The sequence below is a fragment of the Hyperolius riggenbachi genome, chromosome 9 (assembly GCF_040937935.1).
Source record: "Hyperolius riggenbachi isolate aHypRig1 chromosome 9, aHypRig1.pri, whole genome shotgun sequence".
Lineage (NCBI taxonomy): Eukaryota > Metazoa > Chordata > Amphibia > Anura > Hyperoliidae > Hyperolius > Hyperolius riggenbachi.
Window position 1 is genome coordinate 130492633 of NC_090654.1, and position 20379 is coordinate 130513011.

General features: G+C 45.3%; 1 protein-coding gene across 2 annotated transcripts in view; it reads left to right on the forward strand.

The window, feature by feature from the left end:
• The window catches only part of CA14 (carbonic anhydrase 14), a 180821-nt gene that overhangs the window by 152968 nt on the left and 7474 nt on the right, over positions 1 to 20379 (forward strand). Inside the window, exons 9-10 of one of the 2 annotated variants that reach the window (XM_068253513.1) lie at positions 8281 to 8292; positions 14593 to 14677. In XM_068253513.1, coding sequence (XP_068109614.1) covers positions 8281 to 8292; positions 14593 to 14677 — 97 coding nt within the window. The remainder of the gene's footprint in view (positions 1 to 8280; positions 8293 to 14592; positions 14678 to 20379) is intronic. The other variant, XM_068253514.1, reaches the window with a different exon arrangement.

The window sequence follows — 20379 nt, forward strand, 5'->3', positions numbered from 1 at the left end:
AAATATGCTTTTTGAAGCAGATCGCAGCCAGTGGAAAATAACCCTAATCTAGACAGACAGCTGTAACGTTTGGTGTCAGCACACAGAGTGTATCTGATTATTGATGATCTGCAGTATCACCAATAATACAGATGTTATACCTGATTATATGGTGATCTGCAGAATCACCAATAATACAAGTATAGCTTGACACAGGACACCTAATGTAGTGTGAGTGTTTGGTGCAACAATAAGAAAGGTTATCTCCCGAGGAGCGGGAGACACAGACACTACTGCAGCCAAGGCTTCCCTGAAGAGCAGGGAATTGGACTGCGCTGCAGCCAGTGGACACCTGAGGTGCAGGTGGCCTCTGACTGTGTAGACACTAACCTCCTTAATAGGAGGAGATGGAGATTGTACTGCAGCCAGGGATTCCCTGATGGTTTGAGAATCAGACTGTACTGCAGCCAAGGATTCCCTGATGGGCTGGGAATCAGACTGTACTGCAGACAGTGGACTCCTATAGGTAAAGTCCCCTGACTGGACTGTAAGGAGGACTTCCTGTGGAGCAGGCAGCCTTTACAGCTAATGGACACCTATAGAGTTGATGTCACAAGGAGTACAGTGAGGCTGCTCACCCAAGGGACGAGTGACAGCCAGAAGGGTCATACAGGCCACGTCGGCAACACAGGAGCAGATAAGGTACAGAGACAGAAGACTGATACGGTATCCGGGTACAAGCAAGGTTGGCAACGGGAAGACAGATAGGCAAGGTACCAAATCAGTAAGCAGGTGAGTGGTCAGCAAAGCCAGGGATCATAACAGGTATCAATATAGCACAATCCTAGTCTGAGGTGTGAGGTCCTTGGTCTCAACACCTGGGAACAAGTCTGAAGTATAACAATAGTAACACAGCAATCTCCTAGTCTTGAGTGTGAGGTCCTTGGTCTCAACACCCGGGAACTAGTCTGAAGTATAACAGTACAATAACACAATAGCACCTAAAGCGGAATCTGGCTAAGTGTGAATTCCCAGTTCCAACTGGTTGTAACACACTGTAAGATCTGACTGAGGTCTGAGTGCTCACACGTGAGTATTTGCAACGACAGACAACCTGCAACTGACAAGCAAGTCCTATATATACTTACAGCACTCCACAGCGCTGCCCCAGACACTCAGCCAATCCAGAGTCCAGCTGGGATCAGCTGATTGGCCTGATCAGCTGATTCCCCTTCTGCCGGCATAAAGGTCCTGTCGCCTGGCGCACGCGCGCGTAGCTCTCCACCTGTGCGCACCAGAAGGACCAGGCAAACCAGAGACATGTTGCTGCGCGGAAAAGGCCACTGGCCTGAACGCGGAGACAGCCGCCCTGCCGCTTGCCCGCGCGGCGGAATCTCTGCTATTCATTACAGTACCCCCCCACCTGAGGAGTGGACTCCGGGCACTTCCCACTCGGCTTCCCAGGGTGTAAGTCATGAAACTCTTTCTTTAATTCTTCCGCATTCATGCGACAATCCGGCACCCAAGTTCTCTCTTCCAGACCATACCCTTTCCAGTGGACCAGATACTGCACAGAATTTTGCACTAAGCGAGAGTCTAGAATCTTCTTGATCTTATACTCAGGTTGGTCATCGACCATCACAGGGGGGGGGGGGGGGGGGGGGGGGAGGAATCCACGTGCACTGCCGGCTTCAACAGAGACACATGGAATGATCTCACACCTCTCATGCTGGCTGGGAGATCAATCGCATAAGTAACATTATTAATCTTTCTGGTCACTGGATATGGTCCTATAAATCTATGTCCCATCCCAGTTTGGGTGACTGTTGTTTTAAGGCCAAATGCCGAGTGGATACCCACACCATGTCCCCTGGAGAAAACTTCCACTCTACAGACCGCCTTTTATCTGCCTGTTTCTTCTGAGTCTGGAAAGCTTTCCCCAAGTTCCTCTTAACCTTTTCCCAAATTTCCCTCAATGCTCTCTGCCAATCCTCCAAGGCCGGAAATGGGGTAGATGCCACAGGTAACGGGCAAACTTGGGTGATCTCCCCGAAGCTACCTGAAATGGGGAAAATCCTGAAGAGGAACTCTTCAGATTGTTATGTGCAAATTCCGCAAATCTAAAACATCAAAAGTAGCTGCGCACTGATGTTCCCGTGACTGGGCACTCTCTCTCTTCTATATATAAAGTTCAGTCCCAGGTTTTCATCAATTGTGCAAATTTGCTCACGCAGTCGGCTACCACTGTTACCACTTCGGCGAGACACCACCACCACACCCCAAGCAGTGGGCACTCACCGCATCAAGTTGACCCTCTATTAGATGGGTCTCCAGCGCTTATGGGGTCATATGGCCACCCCCTGCTTTTTCGAGCAAATCTGTCCACTGTTTCCACCTTTTCCACAGGATCATCACACCTCAAAAAGATAATATTTGGAATAGCCATAGCGTAAAACCATAAAAACTATTTATTAGTAAAATCAGTTTGCACTCACAAGCTTAGACGTTTTCTTAGGCACAGAGTTTTTATGGGCTCTACCCCAATCTAACCCCCTCTGGCTTCACGTCTCTCCTTAGCCACTAAGCTAGTGGCTAAGGAGAGACGTGAAGCCAGAGGGGGAAGCCGGGAGGAGCTGACCACACCAGCGCAGCAAGCCCACCCAGCGGCCAACGATTGGGGTAGAGCCCATAAAAACTCTGTGCCTAAGAAAACATCTAAGCTTGTGAGTGCAAACTGATTTTACTAATAAATAGTTTTTATGGTTTTACGCTATGGCTGTTCCAAATATTATCTTTTGAGGTGTGATGATCCTGTGGAAAAGGTGGAAACAGTGGACAGATTTGCTCGAAAAGGCAGGGGGTGGCCATATGACCCCATAAGCGCTGGAGACCCATCTAATAGAGGGTCAACTTGATGCGGTGAGTGCCCACTGCTTGGGGTGTGGTGGTGGTGTCTCGCCGAAGTGGTAACAGTGGTAGCCGACTGCGTGAGCAAATTAGCACAATTGATGAAAACCTGGGACTGAACTTTATATATAGAAGGAGTGCCCAGTCACGGGAACATCAGTGCGCAGCTACTTTTGATGTTTTAGATTGGACTTTGTAACTTTTTAGGCAGCGCACCGCCAATTTGTATTCACCCGAGTACTGGTATCAGCGCGGTTATTTGATTGTGTTATTGGTATAAGGAGACTTTTACTGCAGCAGATATGGAAATTCCGCAAATGGCAAAAATTTTACCCAATCGGACTGTGCATCTGCCACATAACATCTGAGAAATTGCTCAAGGGACTGGTTAACTCTCTTGGTCTGGCCATTGGTCTGTGGATGGTAGCCTGATGAAAATGCAAGATCCATACCCAGCTGATGGCAGAAGGCTTTCCAAAATTTTGACAAACTGGACTCCCCGATCTGACACCACATTCTCCGGAATGCCATGCAGCCGGAAAACGTGCTGGATGAAGAGATCAGCCAACTCCAGGACCGAGGGGAGTCCTTTCAATGGAACAAAATGGGCCATCTTACTGAATCTATCTACTACCACCCAAATGACCGTCTTGCCCTCAGACCTGGGGAGTTCTCCTACAAAATCCATGGACAAATGAGTCCATGGTTCACTTGGCACTGGAAAGGGTTGTAAAGTACCCACAGGTGCCTGGTGAGAGGGCTTGCTTCTAGCACAAACTGCACATTCCCTCACAAACTCTTTACAATCTGTTGCTAATGTAGTCCACCAAGCACATCTGGCCAACAAATCCTGAGTTCTGGTGGCCCCTGGATGACCTGCATTCTTATAGGAATAGAACAGGTGTAAGAGTTGCAGGCAAAAGGGTAGTGGTACAAACATAACTCCCTCAGGCTTCCCCTCTGGAACATCCTGTTGGTAAGGACTCAGAGTGGCCGTCCAATCTTTCCAGGTCTCAGTAGCTGCCAGGACTACCTTCTGAGGTAGGATAGTTTCAGGGGTTGAGGGCTCAAAACACCTAGACAAGGCGTCAGCTTTGACGTTTTTACTACCTGGAGTATACGTTATAACAAATCTGAATCTTGAAAAGAACAAAGACCACCGGGCCTGGCGAGGACTAAGTCTTTTGGCGCCCTCTATGTACTCCAAGTTCTTATGATCCGTATAAACTGTGATAGTATGCTCTGCCCCTTCCAGCCAATGTCGCCACTCTTCAAAAGCTAGTTTAATGGCCAAAAGCTCTCGATTGCCAATATTGTAGTTTTTCTCTGCAGGTGAGAACCTACGGGAAAAGTAAGCGCATGGGTGAAGTTTGCCCTGCAAACCAGAGCGTTGAGACAATACAGCCCCCACCCCAACCTCCAAGGCATCGACCTCCACTATAAAGGGAAAGGTGACATCCACATGTCTCAAAATGGGTGCAGAACAAAACAGTTTTTTCAGAGTAGAAAAAGCAGAATGCGCCTCTGCTGACCAATGGTAAGTACTGATACTTACCATTGGTCAGCAGAGGCGCATTCTGCTTTTTCTACTCTGAAAAAACTGTTTTGTCTTCTTGGTGAGACTGGTGAGGGGTTAAACTACTGAGGAGTACCCCTTGATGAATCTCCTGTAGTAATTGGCAAAGCCCAAGAATCTTTGGAGTGCCTTCAAACCTACAGGCTGAGGCCACTCCAAAACAGCAGAGACCTTTTCTGGATCCATGGAGAGGCCAGACGTAGAGATAATATACCCCAAGAAGGAAATGGATGTAACCTCGAAGAGCCATTTTTCCAACTTAGCATAAAGTGAATTCTGTCTTAATTTCTTTAACACGAATTTCACATGCTTACGATGTTTCAACAGATTGGGAGAAAAGATCAGTATGTCGTCTAGATACACTAAGACGAATTTCCCCAGTACTTCCCTAAAAACCTCATTTATCAACTCCTGGAAGACGGCAGGAGCGTTACACAACCCGAAGGGCATAACCAGATACTCGTAGTGCCCGTCAGGTGTGTTGAAGGCCGTCTTCCATTCGTCACCATCTCGAATTCGTACCAGGTTGTATGCGCCTCTTAAATCCAGTTTAGAGAAGATCTTGGCATTGGTCACCTGAGCGAAAAAATAGTCGATCAAGGGCAATGGATAACGATTTTTTACTGTAATCTTATTTAAACCTCGGTAGTCAATGCAAGGGCGGAGGCCTCCATCTTTTTTCTGTACGAAAAAGAATTCTGCCCCAGCTGGTGAGCGAGAAGGGCGAATAAAACCCTTGGCCAAATTCTCTTTCATGTACTCCTGCATTGCCACTTTTTCAGGTCCTGATAGATTATAAAGGTGACCCCTTGGATGCATACAACCAGATCTTAAATCAATGGGACAATCGAAAGTACGATGAGGAGGGAGTTTATCTGCAGATTTAGGACAGAACACATCAGCAAATTCTGCGTACTGTACTGGCACACCTTTAACCTGAATCTTGGTGGCACCCACGGTTACCTTCTCCAAACAGTGATGTTGACAATGGGCCGACCAGCTCTTTAGCTGACCTGAAGCCCAGTCAATCTGAGGGGAGTGAAGTTGTAACCATGGCATACCAAGAATATTGGTGGAGGTTGTCATATGCAGGACCAGAAGTTGTAAACTCTCTTTGTGTAGCACGCCGACATTACACACCAACACAGGAGTCTGAGAAAGAGGTTGTCTACTTTGCAAAGGAGAGTCATCTACTGCAGTGACCAAAATCTGTTGGTCTAAAGGGAGCAAGGGGATCCCCATTTTTTTCGCAAAATCATAATCTATAAAGTTAGCCGCAGAACCAGAGTCTATAAAGGCTTCGGTGGAGACAGTCTGACCCTCCCATGTGATAGACCAGGGAAGGAGCAGACGATGATCATTTAGAGGTAATGACTGCTCGCCTAGGGTATTACCTCTGACTACACCTAGGCTGCAGCATTTCCCGACTTTTTAGGACAATTCTGAACCTTGTGACCCTCCTCTGCACAGTATAAACAGAGTCTTTCTGTTTTCCTGCGATTCTTTTCCACCTGCGTCAATCTGGATTGTCCAATTTGCATTGGCTCAGGTGGAGGCGACACGGGTGGGGAAGTGGCGTAGGAGACATATCTTACAGCATTTCTACCCCGGGTCTGTTTTTGATAGCATAAACGGCGATTGACCCATACTGCCAAAGAGATTGCCTCATCAATGGACTTGGGTTCAGGATGTCCTAACATTAAATCAGAAACTGCATCTGATAAACCTGACAAAAAACAGTCTAACAGTGCATAGGTTCCCCACCTAGCTGACACAGCCCACTTCCTGAATTCTGCTGCGTAAACCTCTACCGGATCTCAACCCTGACGCAGAGTCTTAAGCTTCCGCTCAGCGGTGGAAGCAATATCCGGATCATCATATATAATGGCCATAGCCTTAAATTCCTGAACTGATGACAAAGCCTCATGCTCTGCATGAAGGCTATATGCCCATGTTTGTGAGTCCCCTGATAAAAGGGTCTTAATAAACGTAATTCTCTGCGTTTCAGTTCCCGACAAATTAGGTCTTAACTCAAAATAAGACAGCACTCGATTTCTAAAGTTCTGAAAGTCAGATCTATGACCAGAAAACGAAGGTCTGTAACTGGAGGGGATCGCACTGCATTCACAGCCGTCTGGAGGACCTGTATTGACCCAGACAAAGTGGTGATCTGAGTCTGTTGGCCATCAAGCACCCTGATTAAATTTTCCACCGAGGTGGCTAGTCCGTCAATTCGGCTGTGGAGTGCGTCCATATTGTTTTTGGTCTGTCGCTCTGTAACATTTGGTGTCAGCACACAGAGTGTATCTGATTATTGATGATCTGCAGTATCACCAATAATACAGATGTTATACCTGATTATATGGTGATCTGCAGAATCACCAATAATACAAGTATAGCTTGACACAGGACAACTAATGTAGTGTGAGTGTTTGGTGCAACAGTAAGAAAGGTTATCTCCCGAGGAGCGGAAGACACAGACACTACTGAAGCCAAGGCTTCCCTGAAGAGCAGGGAATTGGACTGCGCTGCAGCCAGTGGACACCTGAGGTGCAGGTGGCCTCTGACTGTGTAGACACTAACTTCCTTAATAGGAGGAGATGGAGATTTTACTGCAGCCAGGGATTCCCTGATGGTTTGGGAATCAGACTGTACTGCAGCCAAGGATTCCCTGATGGGCTGGGAATCAGAGTGTACTGCAGACAGTGGACTCCTATAGGTAAAGTCCCCTGACTGGACTGTAAGGAGGACTTCCTGTGGAGCAGGCAGCCTTTACAGCTAATGGACACCTATAGAGTTGGTGTCACGAGAAGTACAGTGAGGCTGCTCACAGAAAAGACGAGTGACAGCCAGAAGGGTCATACAGGCCAGGTCGGCAACACAGGAGCAGATAAGGTACAGAGACAGAAGACTGATACGGTATCTGGGTACAGGCAAGGTTGGCAACGGGAAAACAGATAGACAAGGTACCGAATCAGTAAGCAGGAGAGTGGTCAGCAAAGCCAGGGATCATAACAGGTATCAATATAGCACAATCCTAGTCTGAGGTGTGAGGTCCTTGGTCTCAACACCTGGGAACTAGTCTGAACTATAACAATAGTAACACAGCAATCTCCTAGTCTTGGGTGTGAGGTCCTTGGTCTCAACACCCGGGAACTAGTCTGAAGTATAACAGTAGTAACACAGTAATCTCCTAGACTTAGGTGTGAGGGCCTTGGTCTCAACACCCGGGAACTAGTCTGAAGTATAACAGTAGTAACACAGTAATCTCCTAGACTCTCCACCTGTGCGCACCAGAAGGACCAGGCGAACCAGAGACATGTTGCTGCGTGGAAAAGGCCGCCGGCCTGAATGCGGAGACAGCCGCCCTGCCGCTTGCCCGCGCGGCGGCATCTCCGCTATTCATTACAACAGCCTTGTATGAAATTGAATAAGCTCCAACAAATTTAAAGGGAAGCTGAAGTGGGAGTAATGTGGAGGCCGCCATCTTCATTCTCTAATAAACATTGCCAGCTGCCTGACTTCTGTGCTGATAATCTGCCTATAATACTTTAAAGCCTAGTACTTACGAAGCGATAATTGCGCCGATGTTTCCTGACATCAGGGAACATCGTTGAACATAATCATGTTCAACGATGTTGCCCCCGACGGTGATCATGCGTCATTATGCGACGGACACAGCGGATCAGATCTTTAAGAACCCCGACGACTCAGCTCAAAGTACCGCGATTATTCTAAACTTAGTGGAGGATGATATTATTCCAGTATGTTGTTAATTATCTGTAAGCTAACTATTGTCTTCTTTTTTTCCCTTGCAGCCCTGTCTGTAGGTAAGCTAAAGCTTTTTCTTTATCTCCTTCTCCTTCCATCTTTGTCCCAGACAGCCTGCAGTGGGCGCTTGTATGTTCTGCAATAGGTCTGATCAAATTTTTCATCAACTCTATCAGTATATTAAAAGTAAAATATATGAAGTATCATTCAGTACCAAATCTAATAAGAACATAATTGCCCATTTATATATATATTTGCAGAAAAAACTTGGTTTACAAAACTTTTTAATATTTCTAAGTTCTTTGTCTAATCATTTCTGTGACCAGTTCCCCAGGAACTAGTATTCTGTTTTCAAATGCTGATCTACAGCATTCTTATTAAAGTGGTCTGAAAGCCAATATTTCTACTGTGCTCTAAAAGATTCCTCACAGCTTAAAAGCTATCTTAGAATTATTTTTTTAAGCAAAACATCACTGAAATGGTTAAACAAAGCACTTTGTCCTGCTATTCAGCTTCAAATTCGCATCCAAACTGCAGATAACAGTATCTTTTTTTACATTCCAATATTGATACAAGTGTGTAAACACAGTGTAATGGAACTCTGCGCTTCAGACACACACACAGTTCAGAATAGCTCATTAGAAGATGTTAATATATAATAAAAAGCTGTTTGAATAAAATGCAATGACAGCTTTTAGGGCACGATAAACTACACTTTGGAAACTTGTCATTTGTAAACAGACAATATTACTTATGCACAAAAGCAAATATGATAACTGTATGAGTAATAAAAAGTAGAAAAACACATTTTTATTGAATGTTATGTCTGAGTTTCAGACCACTTTGGTATCATTTAAACTTATACCACAATACAGAGCTAGAACAGGCTATTTTCAATAAACTTTAAAGAGACTCTGAAGCGAGTCTAAATTCTCTTTTTTTAACTTGTATTCATTTTAAGCACCATAAGCCCTGCAAAACCGCCGCTACCCTGCGGCACAAAAAAAAGTGTTTATACCCCCCAAATCCCCTCTGCAAAATCCACAACTTTCTTGGTCGTGGATTTTGCTGCTCATGGAGGAAGAGCTTTGAACTGCAGCTCTGCCTCCATGCGCATCAATCTGCCAGTGGATCTCCGCCTCTCTCCACCCCTCTTAGTGAAGGAAGACTGAAAGGGATGGGGAGAGGTGGCAATCAGCAGGGATTGACACGCGAAGAGGCAGAGCTACAGCCCTAAGCTCTGCTTCAAGCAGGAAGTGCTCCCCGAACACAGGAGAGTATAAACCCCTCGTTTTGCCGTGGGATAGCGGCGGTTTAGCAGGGCTTATGGTGTTAAAAAAGGGATACAAGTAAAAAAAGAGAATTTAGACTCGCTCCAGAGTCTGTTTAAGAGGAGATTACAGCAAGGTAAAGGACATTCATAAAAGTAATGTGATGGTGGTTCATGTAACCCTATAGAGAGTCCATGCATATGAATTCATAGTTATATCTTAAACAGGGCAGCCATCGGGGGGGACAACTGACACTGCAGTGAGGGGCCCAGGGCTTGTGGGGGCCCTGGGCCCCCCCCCCAAGCATTGGAAGGGCAGCATGTGCTGGCTGCAGGCCTGTGGCTCGCTGTCACTAACCAGCACACCGCGTTCCAGCACTGAGAGAAGAGTGACATCAGCGCTTGAACGTGGGGAGCAGATGAGTGAGCTTGCTACAGCGGACTTTCTATACTGGGGCACCACCTATATCTGGCTACAGGCTACCTATACTGGGCCACCACCTATACCTAGCTACCTATACTGGGTCTGGAACCACCTATACCTAGCTACCTATACCAGGGCACCACCTATATCTGGCTACCTATACTGGAGCACCACCTATACATGGCTACTTATACTGGGGCGCCTATAGCTTGCTACCTATACTGGGGGAACCTGTACCTGGCTAACCTATACTGGTGCCACCACTCATACCAGGCTACCTATACTGGGGCACCTGTATCTTGCTGGCCTATACTGGGGCACCAGCTATACCAGGGGGAAGCACGGTGGCATAGTGGTTAGCACTCTCGCCTTGCAGCGCTGAGTCCCCGGTTCGAATCCCAGCCGGGGCACTATCTGCATGGAGTTTGTATGTTCTAACCGTGTCTGTGTGGGTTTCCTCCGGGCACTCCGGTTTCCTCCCACATCCCAAAAACATACAGATAAGTTAATTGGATCCCCCCCTAAAATTGGCCCTAGACTACAGTACTTACACTACATAATACATGCATAGACATATGACAATGGGAGGGATTAGATTGTGAGCTCCTTTGAGGGACAGTTAGTGACAAAACTATATATATATATATATATATATATATATATATATATATATATATATATATATATATATATACTATACAGCGCTGCGTAAGATGGCGCTATATGAATAATAATAATAATACCAGGCTACCTATACTGGGGGCATCTGCACGAGGCTACCTATATTGGAGCACCATCTATAGCTGGCTACTTATACTGGGGGAACCTATACCTGGCTACCTATACTGGGGGCACCTATGCCTGGATACCTATACTGGGGGCACCTATACCTGGCTAGGCCAGGGCTACGAGCTGAGAAAGAAGGGGACAAGAGATAACACAGGGGGATAAAAGAGGCACAGGGGGAACAGGTGGGCAAAAGAGGCACAGGGAGAAAAGAAATGAGATGGGAACATGAGGTCACACAGAGGGACACAAAAGAGGCACAAACTGAGGTGCTACAGAGAGGGACAAAAGAGGCACAGGAAGAAAAGAGGGGGACAAAAGAGAACAGATAAAGGATAAGAACGGACCTACAAGTCCCTATCTCATTTGTTAACCCGGGACTACTTGTATTTTGCTAGTATTTAGCTCCACCCACAACATGTCATGGTCATGCCCACTTTTTGCCCCATCACGCCATGCAGGATGCTTTCTTTAGTGTCGGAGCCATGCACATTTTTCGCCACACTTAGCGCACGGACACGGGGGTGGGGTGACTGGTGGGCAGGCACAGCAACCAGTGGGTGGGCACAGGGAGGAGGGGGGGGGGGGGCAGGCCTGATGATGTGTGAGGGGCCCCAAAATTTCTGATGGCGGCCCTGATCTTAAACCAGAATAGTTCAAAGAAAGCAGTTGCTGTTACTTATCTGCTTTAAAAATATTGTATACGTAAAATTAAGAATTTACATTGACAATAAGTCTAGAGAGGAGAAAATATTACTGAAAAGAAAACCATTTAAAAAAAAACAAAAAACAAACAAACAAAAAAACGGACACCTAATTCAAAAGAGCCCTCTTATAATGGTATGCCTATTGTGACTCATCAGGAAGCATGTTTATGAAACTAAATCAAAACACCTTTGTGGGGGTCTCAAGTGTTAGGCCTCGTTTCCACTTGTGCGGCGTGCGTCTGCGAGATGCACGCCGGCACTGAGCGGGTGGGTGGGATCACAGGCGAATCCCATGAGCCGTGCCATGCATGGCTATGGGAATCGCAGCCTCCGCCGCAAATTCTGTGGGGGGTTCCGGCCGAATAGCTACCGCAAGCGATTCAGCAGGCGGCGCCATTCTCCCCTATGGCCGAGTTTCCCCGTGCAATTTACGTGCGGGCAAACTCTGCGGAATCGCGGCGATTTCCGCGATATTGGAAACGGGCCCTAAAAGACATTCGTTTATTGTCACTTTGGCACTGTTTTCAATGATGTGCGATTGACAAGGCTTTTTGAATTGCATCCAATTAATTGTGTAAAATTTAAGCCAGGGTAATGCTGGGCATACACGGCTCAAATTTGCTGCTCGATTCTCCCGCTCGATCACTTCGCCAATCGATTACGCAGTCAATTCTCTTATCTTCCGCTTGTTTTACTAATCTTTTTCTATTCACTTCAATCTGGAATCGAGCGGCGAAGCCATCAGGCGGGAGATCGGACATGTCGAAAATGATCTATCTTAATGGCTCAAAATCAAGCCGTGTATTCCCAGCATAACAATAAATTCATGTTTTTTACACTTGAGACCTCCACAAAGATGTTTGGATTTGGTTTATGATAGCTGTGTGCATTAGCCAATGAATGTCTCTCCTTTAAAGTAATGATAAGCATGTTTATGATGTTTATGAAACTGCATCTCTGCAGCAGCCAGTGGAGAATTCCATTCCTGGTGTGGTTATTAGACTAAAGCAGTTATTACATTTATCCTTAGATGAGGAGATGTAATCCTCTGAAATATTTGGTAAGGAGTCCAATGTTTGTGGAGAGCAGGTGACATTGTTCAAACTTAGTCATAAACAAAGTTAGTATTCTCAGCATAATAAAGTCAGTGATAGCGGAACAAAACATCGTTCAGATACACTGGAATAAACCTCCAACCAGCTCCAATGGCATGTAACATTAACAATCCAACACACACCATACAATCTTTAGTAGAAATTGAAGAGAAATATCTGGCATTCCGGATCGATTTAAATAAAAAAAAGACGGGAAATCCGATCGGATTTTTCAGTCGAATGAAAAAAAAAGATTTACATTTTTCGAGCGATACGATTGTTTTTATCGAATTACTGTAAAATCGGATCATTTTATTGTATTGTGTGTGGCCACCTTTAGCCATGCACAATACAGTTTAATAATATGGTAGGAGATCATGCTGGGTACACATAATGCAATTTCCTGTCCGTCCAACCGACAACAGGATTGATCAGGAGCAGTTTGGATACAGATGATAATGAGGACAGTTGACATTGGTAATGAAGGGGAAATTGAAACATTTACACAGCAGAGCACAGGGCTGTGCTCATACCTGACTCTGTTAAGTTCCCCAGAGCTGCTCCATGCTCTGTACACACTGCTGCTCTATCCAAAGTCAACTGTAGCTGGAAAAGAAAGGGGGCAGTGCTGTAAGCTGCAGGATGTCTGCAGATATTCTCGTGTCTCAACTGGTGCCTGTCCCCAGACACTGCACCGGCCCTGGTCTGAGGGGGGATACTGGGCAGCTGTAATCCCACCCCCCTGCGTTTGCCTATGGTGTGTGGGCTAAATAAAAGGTTGCAACCTGCAGCTGGTGTCTGGATCTCCTATCTCTCCTCAAATGTATTGGATTCTCTACTCCAGAGGCACAGCTATTTGCTCCTGCTCATACACGACTGCTAGTGTAAACATCTTGTGCCGATTCTTTCATGTTACTACAATACAATGTACCAGACAGAGAGTATCTTGCAGCCTTCAAGGAGCAAGTCTGAGCGTGGTTCTGTCTCAGGCAATGTAACCCCATCAAACTTCTGCATATGTCATCCTCATTTCAGGCTAGTCATGTGTCCTGAGTATGGAAAAGCAAGGAAAACACAATTGTGCAGACTGCCCCAAAAGTTGTAGATGTGCAAACACAAATGCACTTACTTTATAAAAGCTTGGTTTTGGTATTGCACGTATTAAAAAAGGACCCCCCACCCACCCACCCAGTTGCTGTTTCTTATATAACAGTCTCTGCTTCCCTCTATACAGGCATTGTAAAATGCAGGAAGTAGTCTAATGTAGCTCAGTCCAGCCTTACTGCTGTTATCTCTTACATCATAACTCCTCACCTCCTCTTCTGATCACTTATGCTGTTAGCTCTCTAAACTCTAAAATGCTAGAGAACACATCATGAGTCATCAGAAGGGAGAAGGTGGCACAGACTCACTACTGAGTCACTGAGTCACTGAGTCAATACTCACTTTAAAACTGAGATTAAATTCCTTTTCAATGCTACATGGAGTTCTTCTTAAAGAGGAAATAACAAAATGAATAAAACTGCTTATTTTTCTGAAATATTCATTTATAAATTTAGTCAGTGTATGCCCATTGTAAAATCTTTCCTCTCCCTGACTTACTTCTGAAATTTATCACAGGCAACAACATCTGGTTACTGTACAGGCAGGCGATTGCTGCAGAATGTTAATCTACTAACTTACTGAGAGTTCTAAAGCCTGGTTCTAAAGCCCCCCCCCCCCCCCCGCCCCCTTCCCCGCAGCAGTCCTGTGCCTTTGGCATGCTGAACCCATCCTGCCGTGGCTCAGTTTCGTTTCTGCCAACTGATCAGTTGGTGGTCCACTACACCTGCGCAGCCCTGGCCCGCGCGCATCCTTGTACGTGTTCATGTCGGCAAGTGCATCCTGCGCAGACACAGTGGATCGCCAACTGATCAGTCAGCAGAAATGGAACGGAGTATTCATTTGCAGAGTAAAGGTAGGGATTTCTCAGAGCAGGTTATACAGTAGACAGAGAATAATGAAAAGTTAAATGTGGACAGTGGATATCTACATCATTGTATAACCATACCAAATCTCTTCTCATTTGTCTCATAAAGGTGTGGTGCTGGCCATTGTATTTGGAGTGATTGGAGGGCTACTGCTCATCTCTGTAGCTTTATACTTTGTTATCATGGTGATCAGGTAAGGATTTCTGACAATGTGAGTTGTTAACCACAAATGTTGACTGCACTGTAAAACATACAAGTAGCAACACTTGGATAGCATACACTGCTCACATAAATCCTAACTACAGGGAACCGCTTTAGCTAGAGAGAATCTTAAAGAGGATCTGTAACCTCAAAAAATCCCCTGGGGGGTACTCACCTCGGGTGGGGGAAGCCTCCGGATCCTAATGAGGCTTCCCACGCCGTCCTCTGTCCCACGGGGGTCTCGCTGCAGCCCTCCGTGCAGCCGTGACGTAATATTTACCTTCCTGGCTCCTGCGCAGGCGCTGACGGCTGTCGGCTCCGAACTACACGGAAATACCCGATCGCCGTCGGGTCTGCTCTACTGCGCAGGCGCAAGTTTCCGGCGCCTGCGCAGTAGAGCGGACCCGACTGAGATCGGTTATTTCTGTGTAGTTCGGAGAGGAAAGCAGCCACAGCGCCCCCGCTGGAGCCAGCAAAGGTAAATATTGAAATTACAGTCGGGCCTGTTGCTGGCTGTTCAGAGGGCTGCAGCGAGACCCCCGTGGGACAGAGGACGGCGTGGGAAGCCTCATTAGGATCCGGAGGCTTCCCCCACCCGAGGTGAGTACCCCCCAGGGGATCTTTTTCATGTTACAGAGTCTCTTTAAGTGAAAATAAACTGAGAAACAATTGTATCTATCCTACATTTGGGAATGGGCCTTTCACACTGTGACATTGTGGTAAGAAGTTTTACTGCAAGAGGCTGCTAAGTCACTGAAAGTCTATGAAGACTTTCATACTTAATGTGATGCGGTGCAACGGAAGTAGTTAAATCACTGTACACTCACCTCAAAGTTATCCATACGCTACTGCATGATCCATGCCTGCCGCACCGATTATGCAGTAATGTAAGTCTATAGCGATGCAGTAAGTATAAATGATGGAGCGCGGTGCGACAGGGCGTGTGTGCATGGAACAAAGGGAATACCAGTAACGCACTTCCTGTCCAGCAGGGGGTGGGCCTATGTATATTATCCTGTTGGCGCTGTCTGCCGCAGGGTAATAAGAAAGAGACTTTGGTGTGCTGCAGAGGCCTCTCCAGCTTCAGGAGAATCGTACTGCACAAGCGTGAAACCGGCCACAGATGTCCCACAGTTTTATGTAAGTAGGGGACTGGAGGATTCATCGGTGATGGCGCATGCACAGGGCGGATGCAGGGGGCTGGTAGAAGCTCCAGGTAAGTTAAACTCATTTGTTTTTTTTCCTCTTGCACAAGACAGAAGGAAAACATAGGGAAATGCACCCTGTATGTATTTAGATAGTTTAGCCTGTCATTTGTGTCTAATCACACGTTGTAATTTGATCTTAATCCTGTGTCACATGACTGCCACAGCAGAGATGGCAGATAAGCTAATTTGAAAGCACAGGCTGTTAACATTATGTCTGCTTCCATGAATCAGGAAGTAGAAGCCGCACAGATTTATTTTAGGATTTGTATCAGCTGTAACAAAGACTTTTTTTGTTTAAAGGTTATTATGCTGTTGGGTATCTTTTAGAGCAGAGAGGACATTCTGAGTTCAGATCCGCTTTAAGTTTAGAATAGTGTGGGAAAAAAACACTGGGGTTTTTATTGCGCTCTGTGTCCCTATCTGGGAGAACTCGCATTGTCTATTCAGACAGGTAATGGTTAAATCTCTAAACAATTAAAATATTTAATTGTAGAGAGGGAAAGTGGTGGAACCCATTAATGTTCCAGAGACAGGAAGTGAGGGAAAAATCTTCCGGGTTAGCTACATGGAAAGCAGTAACATTCTAACAGTGTTCTTACACGCTTTCCACACTATCCAGTGCTAAAATACTGGAGAGTAGAGACATTAGAGTGTAAGCTCATGTGGAGCAGAGATTCATATGGTTGGTTCAAGGTTTTCAACAGGGACGGATCTAGGGGGGGGGGGGGGGGGGGCAAGCGGGTATCTTGCCCCAGGCACAGTTTGTTCAATTCTTAAAAAGGCGGCAAAATTTGGATGGGCAATGGCAGTTTAGGCGCCAAGACCTGACCTTGCCCCAGGCGCAACTTGGCCTAGATCCGTTCCTGGCTTTTTAACACCGTGCTTGAGAAAATTATATATCATATGCACTAGTATATGGTAAATAAACACATGAAAGAATAAATGTTCAGGGTGGTGCATAGATCATTTCTTACTAAAGGGTAGAATGATTTTCTAAGCCACTGCAACAAAAAATTCAGCTATTCTTTTTTAACAAGAGAATTCTGTTGCTATTTTGCTGCACTTTTGTTACTCAGCAGTATTAATAGTTTACCCTTCATCACTACAGTAAAATTGTAGATTGGACCATAGCTAACTATTTTGGTCCCCCAAGAAAGATACCACCAGCAGCCAATGTCTGATGATGATGATGATGATGACGATGATGATTATTATCCCTCATGTAGGAAGTGTAATATTTGACTCAATATAGTAAATAATTTAATGATCACTTTTTGTTTGCATAAACTCCATGAAAATAAATGGCAGGAAAGATATTAGAACATTGTTTATGTATCTTGCTCTTCAGTTAGAAAATGGCACCACCTGCAGGCTAGTTTAGGTACTGTTCCACCTTGGATGTATAATAATGAATTCATTTGGAGTCACAGCACTTTGCAGAGTTATGAACTAATCACATTAGTTCCTGCTCTCAAAGTGTAATCCTTTATATGAGCGTTTGGACAGCTCACCAGTAAGGATGGAGGAAAAGACCAATATTTTATATCATTGTAAAACCACAGTTAAGCTTTCTATTCATATAATAGAAAATGTGCAGTAAATGACACCTGAATTGAGATACGGAGGCTGCCATAAAGAATGGAAATTACCTGGCTGTCCTGCTGATCCTCTTCCTCTAGTACTTTTAGCCATGGCCCTAAAGGTAGTCAAATAAAGCCCCCCACCCAAGAAAAAAGAACCCACCCACATAATAAGACATTGTTTCCCCTGCCAAAACACACACACACATCCTCTATATTAAAACCTAACTGTCTCTGCGTCCCATCTCTGCACTTCCTGTTTGTGTGTGTGTGTCCCCCGTGTTTTGCGGTACTGCACATGTGCAGGGAGGGACGCAGAGACTGAGGAGAGTAGAGATGAGCGTAATGACCTAATTACGATTTCGCGAAATTTCGCGTAATTAGTGTAATTACGATTATGGCCGTAAGTACATAATCGTAATGAAGAAGGATTTCGCGAAATTTCGCGTAAGCGTAATTTTCGCGCAATTTTCGCATTTCGCAATACAGTCGTAAATAAACACACAGACACTTAGAAAAAGTATTTTAATTGAACAAAAAACATAACCACGAAAAAAGTCCTTTAATATTCTTAATTAACCATTAATACTTACCTGTCCCTTTAAATAAATGATCCCTCGCAATATCCTCGGAAATGTTCTATCAGTTACAATGTAACAAAGTTATTACAATGTAACAACTTTGTTACATTGTAACTACGCCGCACCCGACGTCACTCACCGCCGCCGCGTCTGTGCTGCAGGACCCGACAGAGCTCTGAGCTATAGCTAGTATACCCTGGTGTTCCTAAACTTTAAGCAGGCTTTGCTATTAACCGTTAAAGTCGGCGGGTTTTTAAATGTTTACATTTTTCCTTTGAAACTTTAACATCGATTTTCTCAAAAACTATAAGGTCTTTTTGAAAAAAAAATTTTTTCCTCTTATTCCTCCTGATCTCCTTAATATATTCTCCAAATTTGAGGCTCTTAGCATTTAAGGGGGCTTTGCTATTAACCCTTAAAGTCGGCGGCTTTTTTATATTATACGGAGCGTTACGGTTAACGCGAAATTACGGTAGCGTTTAATGCGAAATTACGGCATGAACGAAACGCGAAATTACGCGTTGAAAATTACGCTTACAGTATTTTCAATTACGATTTTAATGGCAATTACGCTACCGTAATTTCGCATCGTAATCGCAAATTTCGCATGCGTAATTTTAGTAATGCGAAATTACTAAAATTTCGGCTCAACTCTAGAGGAGAGCTGAGGGAGGACGGGCGGGCGGCGTGCATGCGCTTGCAGTGGGTGAGTGCGCGGTGGGTGCACAACGGGTGCATGCATGTGCGGTGACTGCGGCGGTCACGGTGGAGACTGAGAGGGAAGGAAGGGGAGTGGAGGAGAGGGGATTCAACACAGACCTAGAGCCCGTTTTGAAACGGGCTTAGGTCTACTAGTAAAGCATAATTTCCCCCATGATGTGGTGAAACGGGAGAATCGCATCATTGATGTGCAGATGATAAATCTGCAGAAACTGCGTAATGCTATTGTGCCAATATGGACCAAAATATTTGAGAATGCCATGAAGAATTAAGGCAGTTCTGAAGTCAAAAAGGGGTCAAACTCAGTATTACGTTTTTGTGCCTAATAAAGTGGGCAGCACAATATATCAATTGTCCAGTCATCGTATTTCTTTCATGTATTAGCCTACCATTTAGTAATCATGCACCTTCAAAATGCCAAATGCTCCAACAGGAACCCCAACATATCAAATGCAGCCAAATGACCATCAAATATTAAATGTAATTATTTAGGTTGGAGTGAGCTTTATACTGATATTCAGTGGTGCTCATCCAATATTCGGGTATCCAAACTACTCAGATAATCCAAACTTTTTCCACTATCCGACCTCGGATTCGGATATCTGTGCAAATCCGAATAGCGCTATCCGAGTTAATGCGGATATCTGTCTGAAATCCGGAATCCGGTCGGATACTGAGTTCGGATATCCGAATCCGGATACTGTAACTAAGGAAATGACGTCCATGATGTCATTGAGCCAATCAGAGGGCTCCCAGCCTAAGCCCTAGCAACCAATCACAAAAGGGAACCCTGGTCAGCCTCTCCTGACCTCATTGAGCCAATCAGAGGGCTCCCAGCCTAAGCCCTAGCACCCAATCACGGAAGGGAACCCTGGCCAGCCCCCCCCCCCCCTTGTATTTTAAGGAGGGGTGCCATGATGAGAACTCTCGTCCTTGCTTGTGACTGCTCACTGAGAGACATGCTGCAGTGCTGCTGACCTGGCAAGTGCTATATACAGTGATATACCTAAAGCTTTTCAGTGCTAAACACCTTCACTACACTATTGTTCTATTGTTTATTAGTTAGCTAGCTTGATTTCATTCAGTGACAGTCAGACTCTGTGCTGCAGCAGCTGCTAGTTAGGTCTTGTGTCTGTGTGTGCTGTGCACAGACCAGGCCTGCCGCTGGCCTGCTATTAGCCTTAGCTACAGTATAGGTTAGGGAATAGGATTACTGTGTTATTGTGTAGTTAGTATTGTAGTGCTAGTTAGTTGTTAGAGTAGTACTGTGTTAGCTTACTACAGATTACTACAGTGCTGCTGTGCTGAGCAGTGTCAGTGTGACAGACAGTTGGGGCTTGATTCACAAAAGAGTGCTAACTGTTAGCATGGCCGTTTTCACGCGAATTTTCGCAGTTGTGCGTGATCGCGAATTTTTGCGCGCAAATGCGACTTTTCACACAAAATCGTTATCGTTTTCACGCAAAAAATACGAATTTCGTCTGCACGTGAAACCGTTTAATTGTGCGTGAAAATTCGCGATCGCACGCAAATGCGAAAATTCGCGTGAAAACGGCCATGCTAACAGTTAGCACTCTTTTGTGAATCAAGCCCTTAGTGTGCACT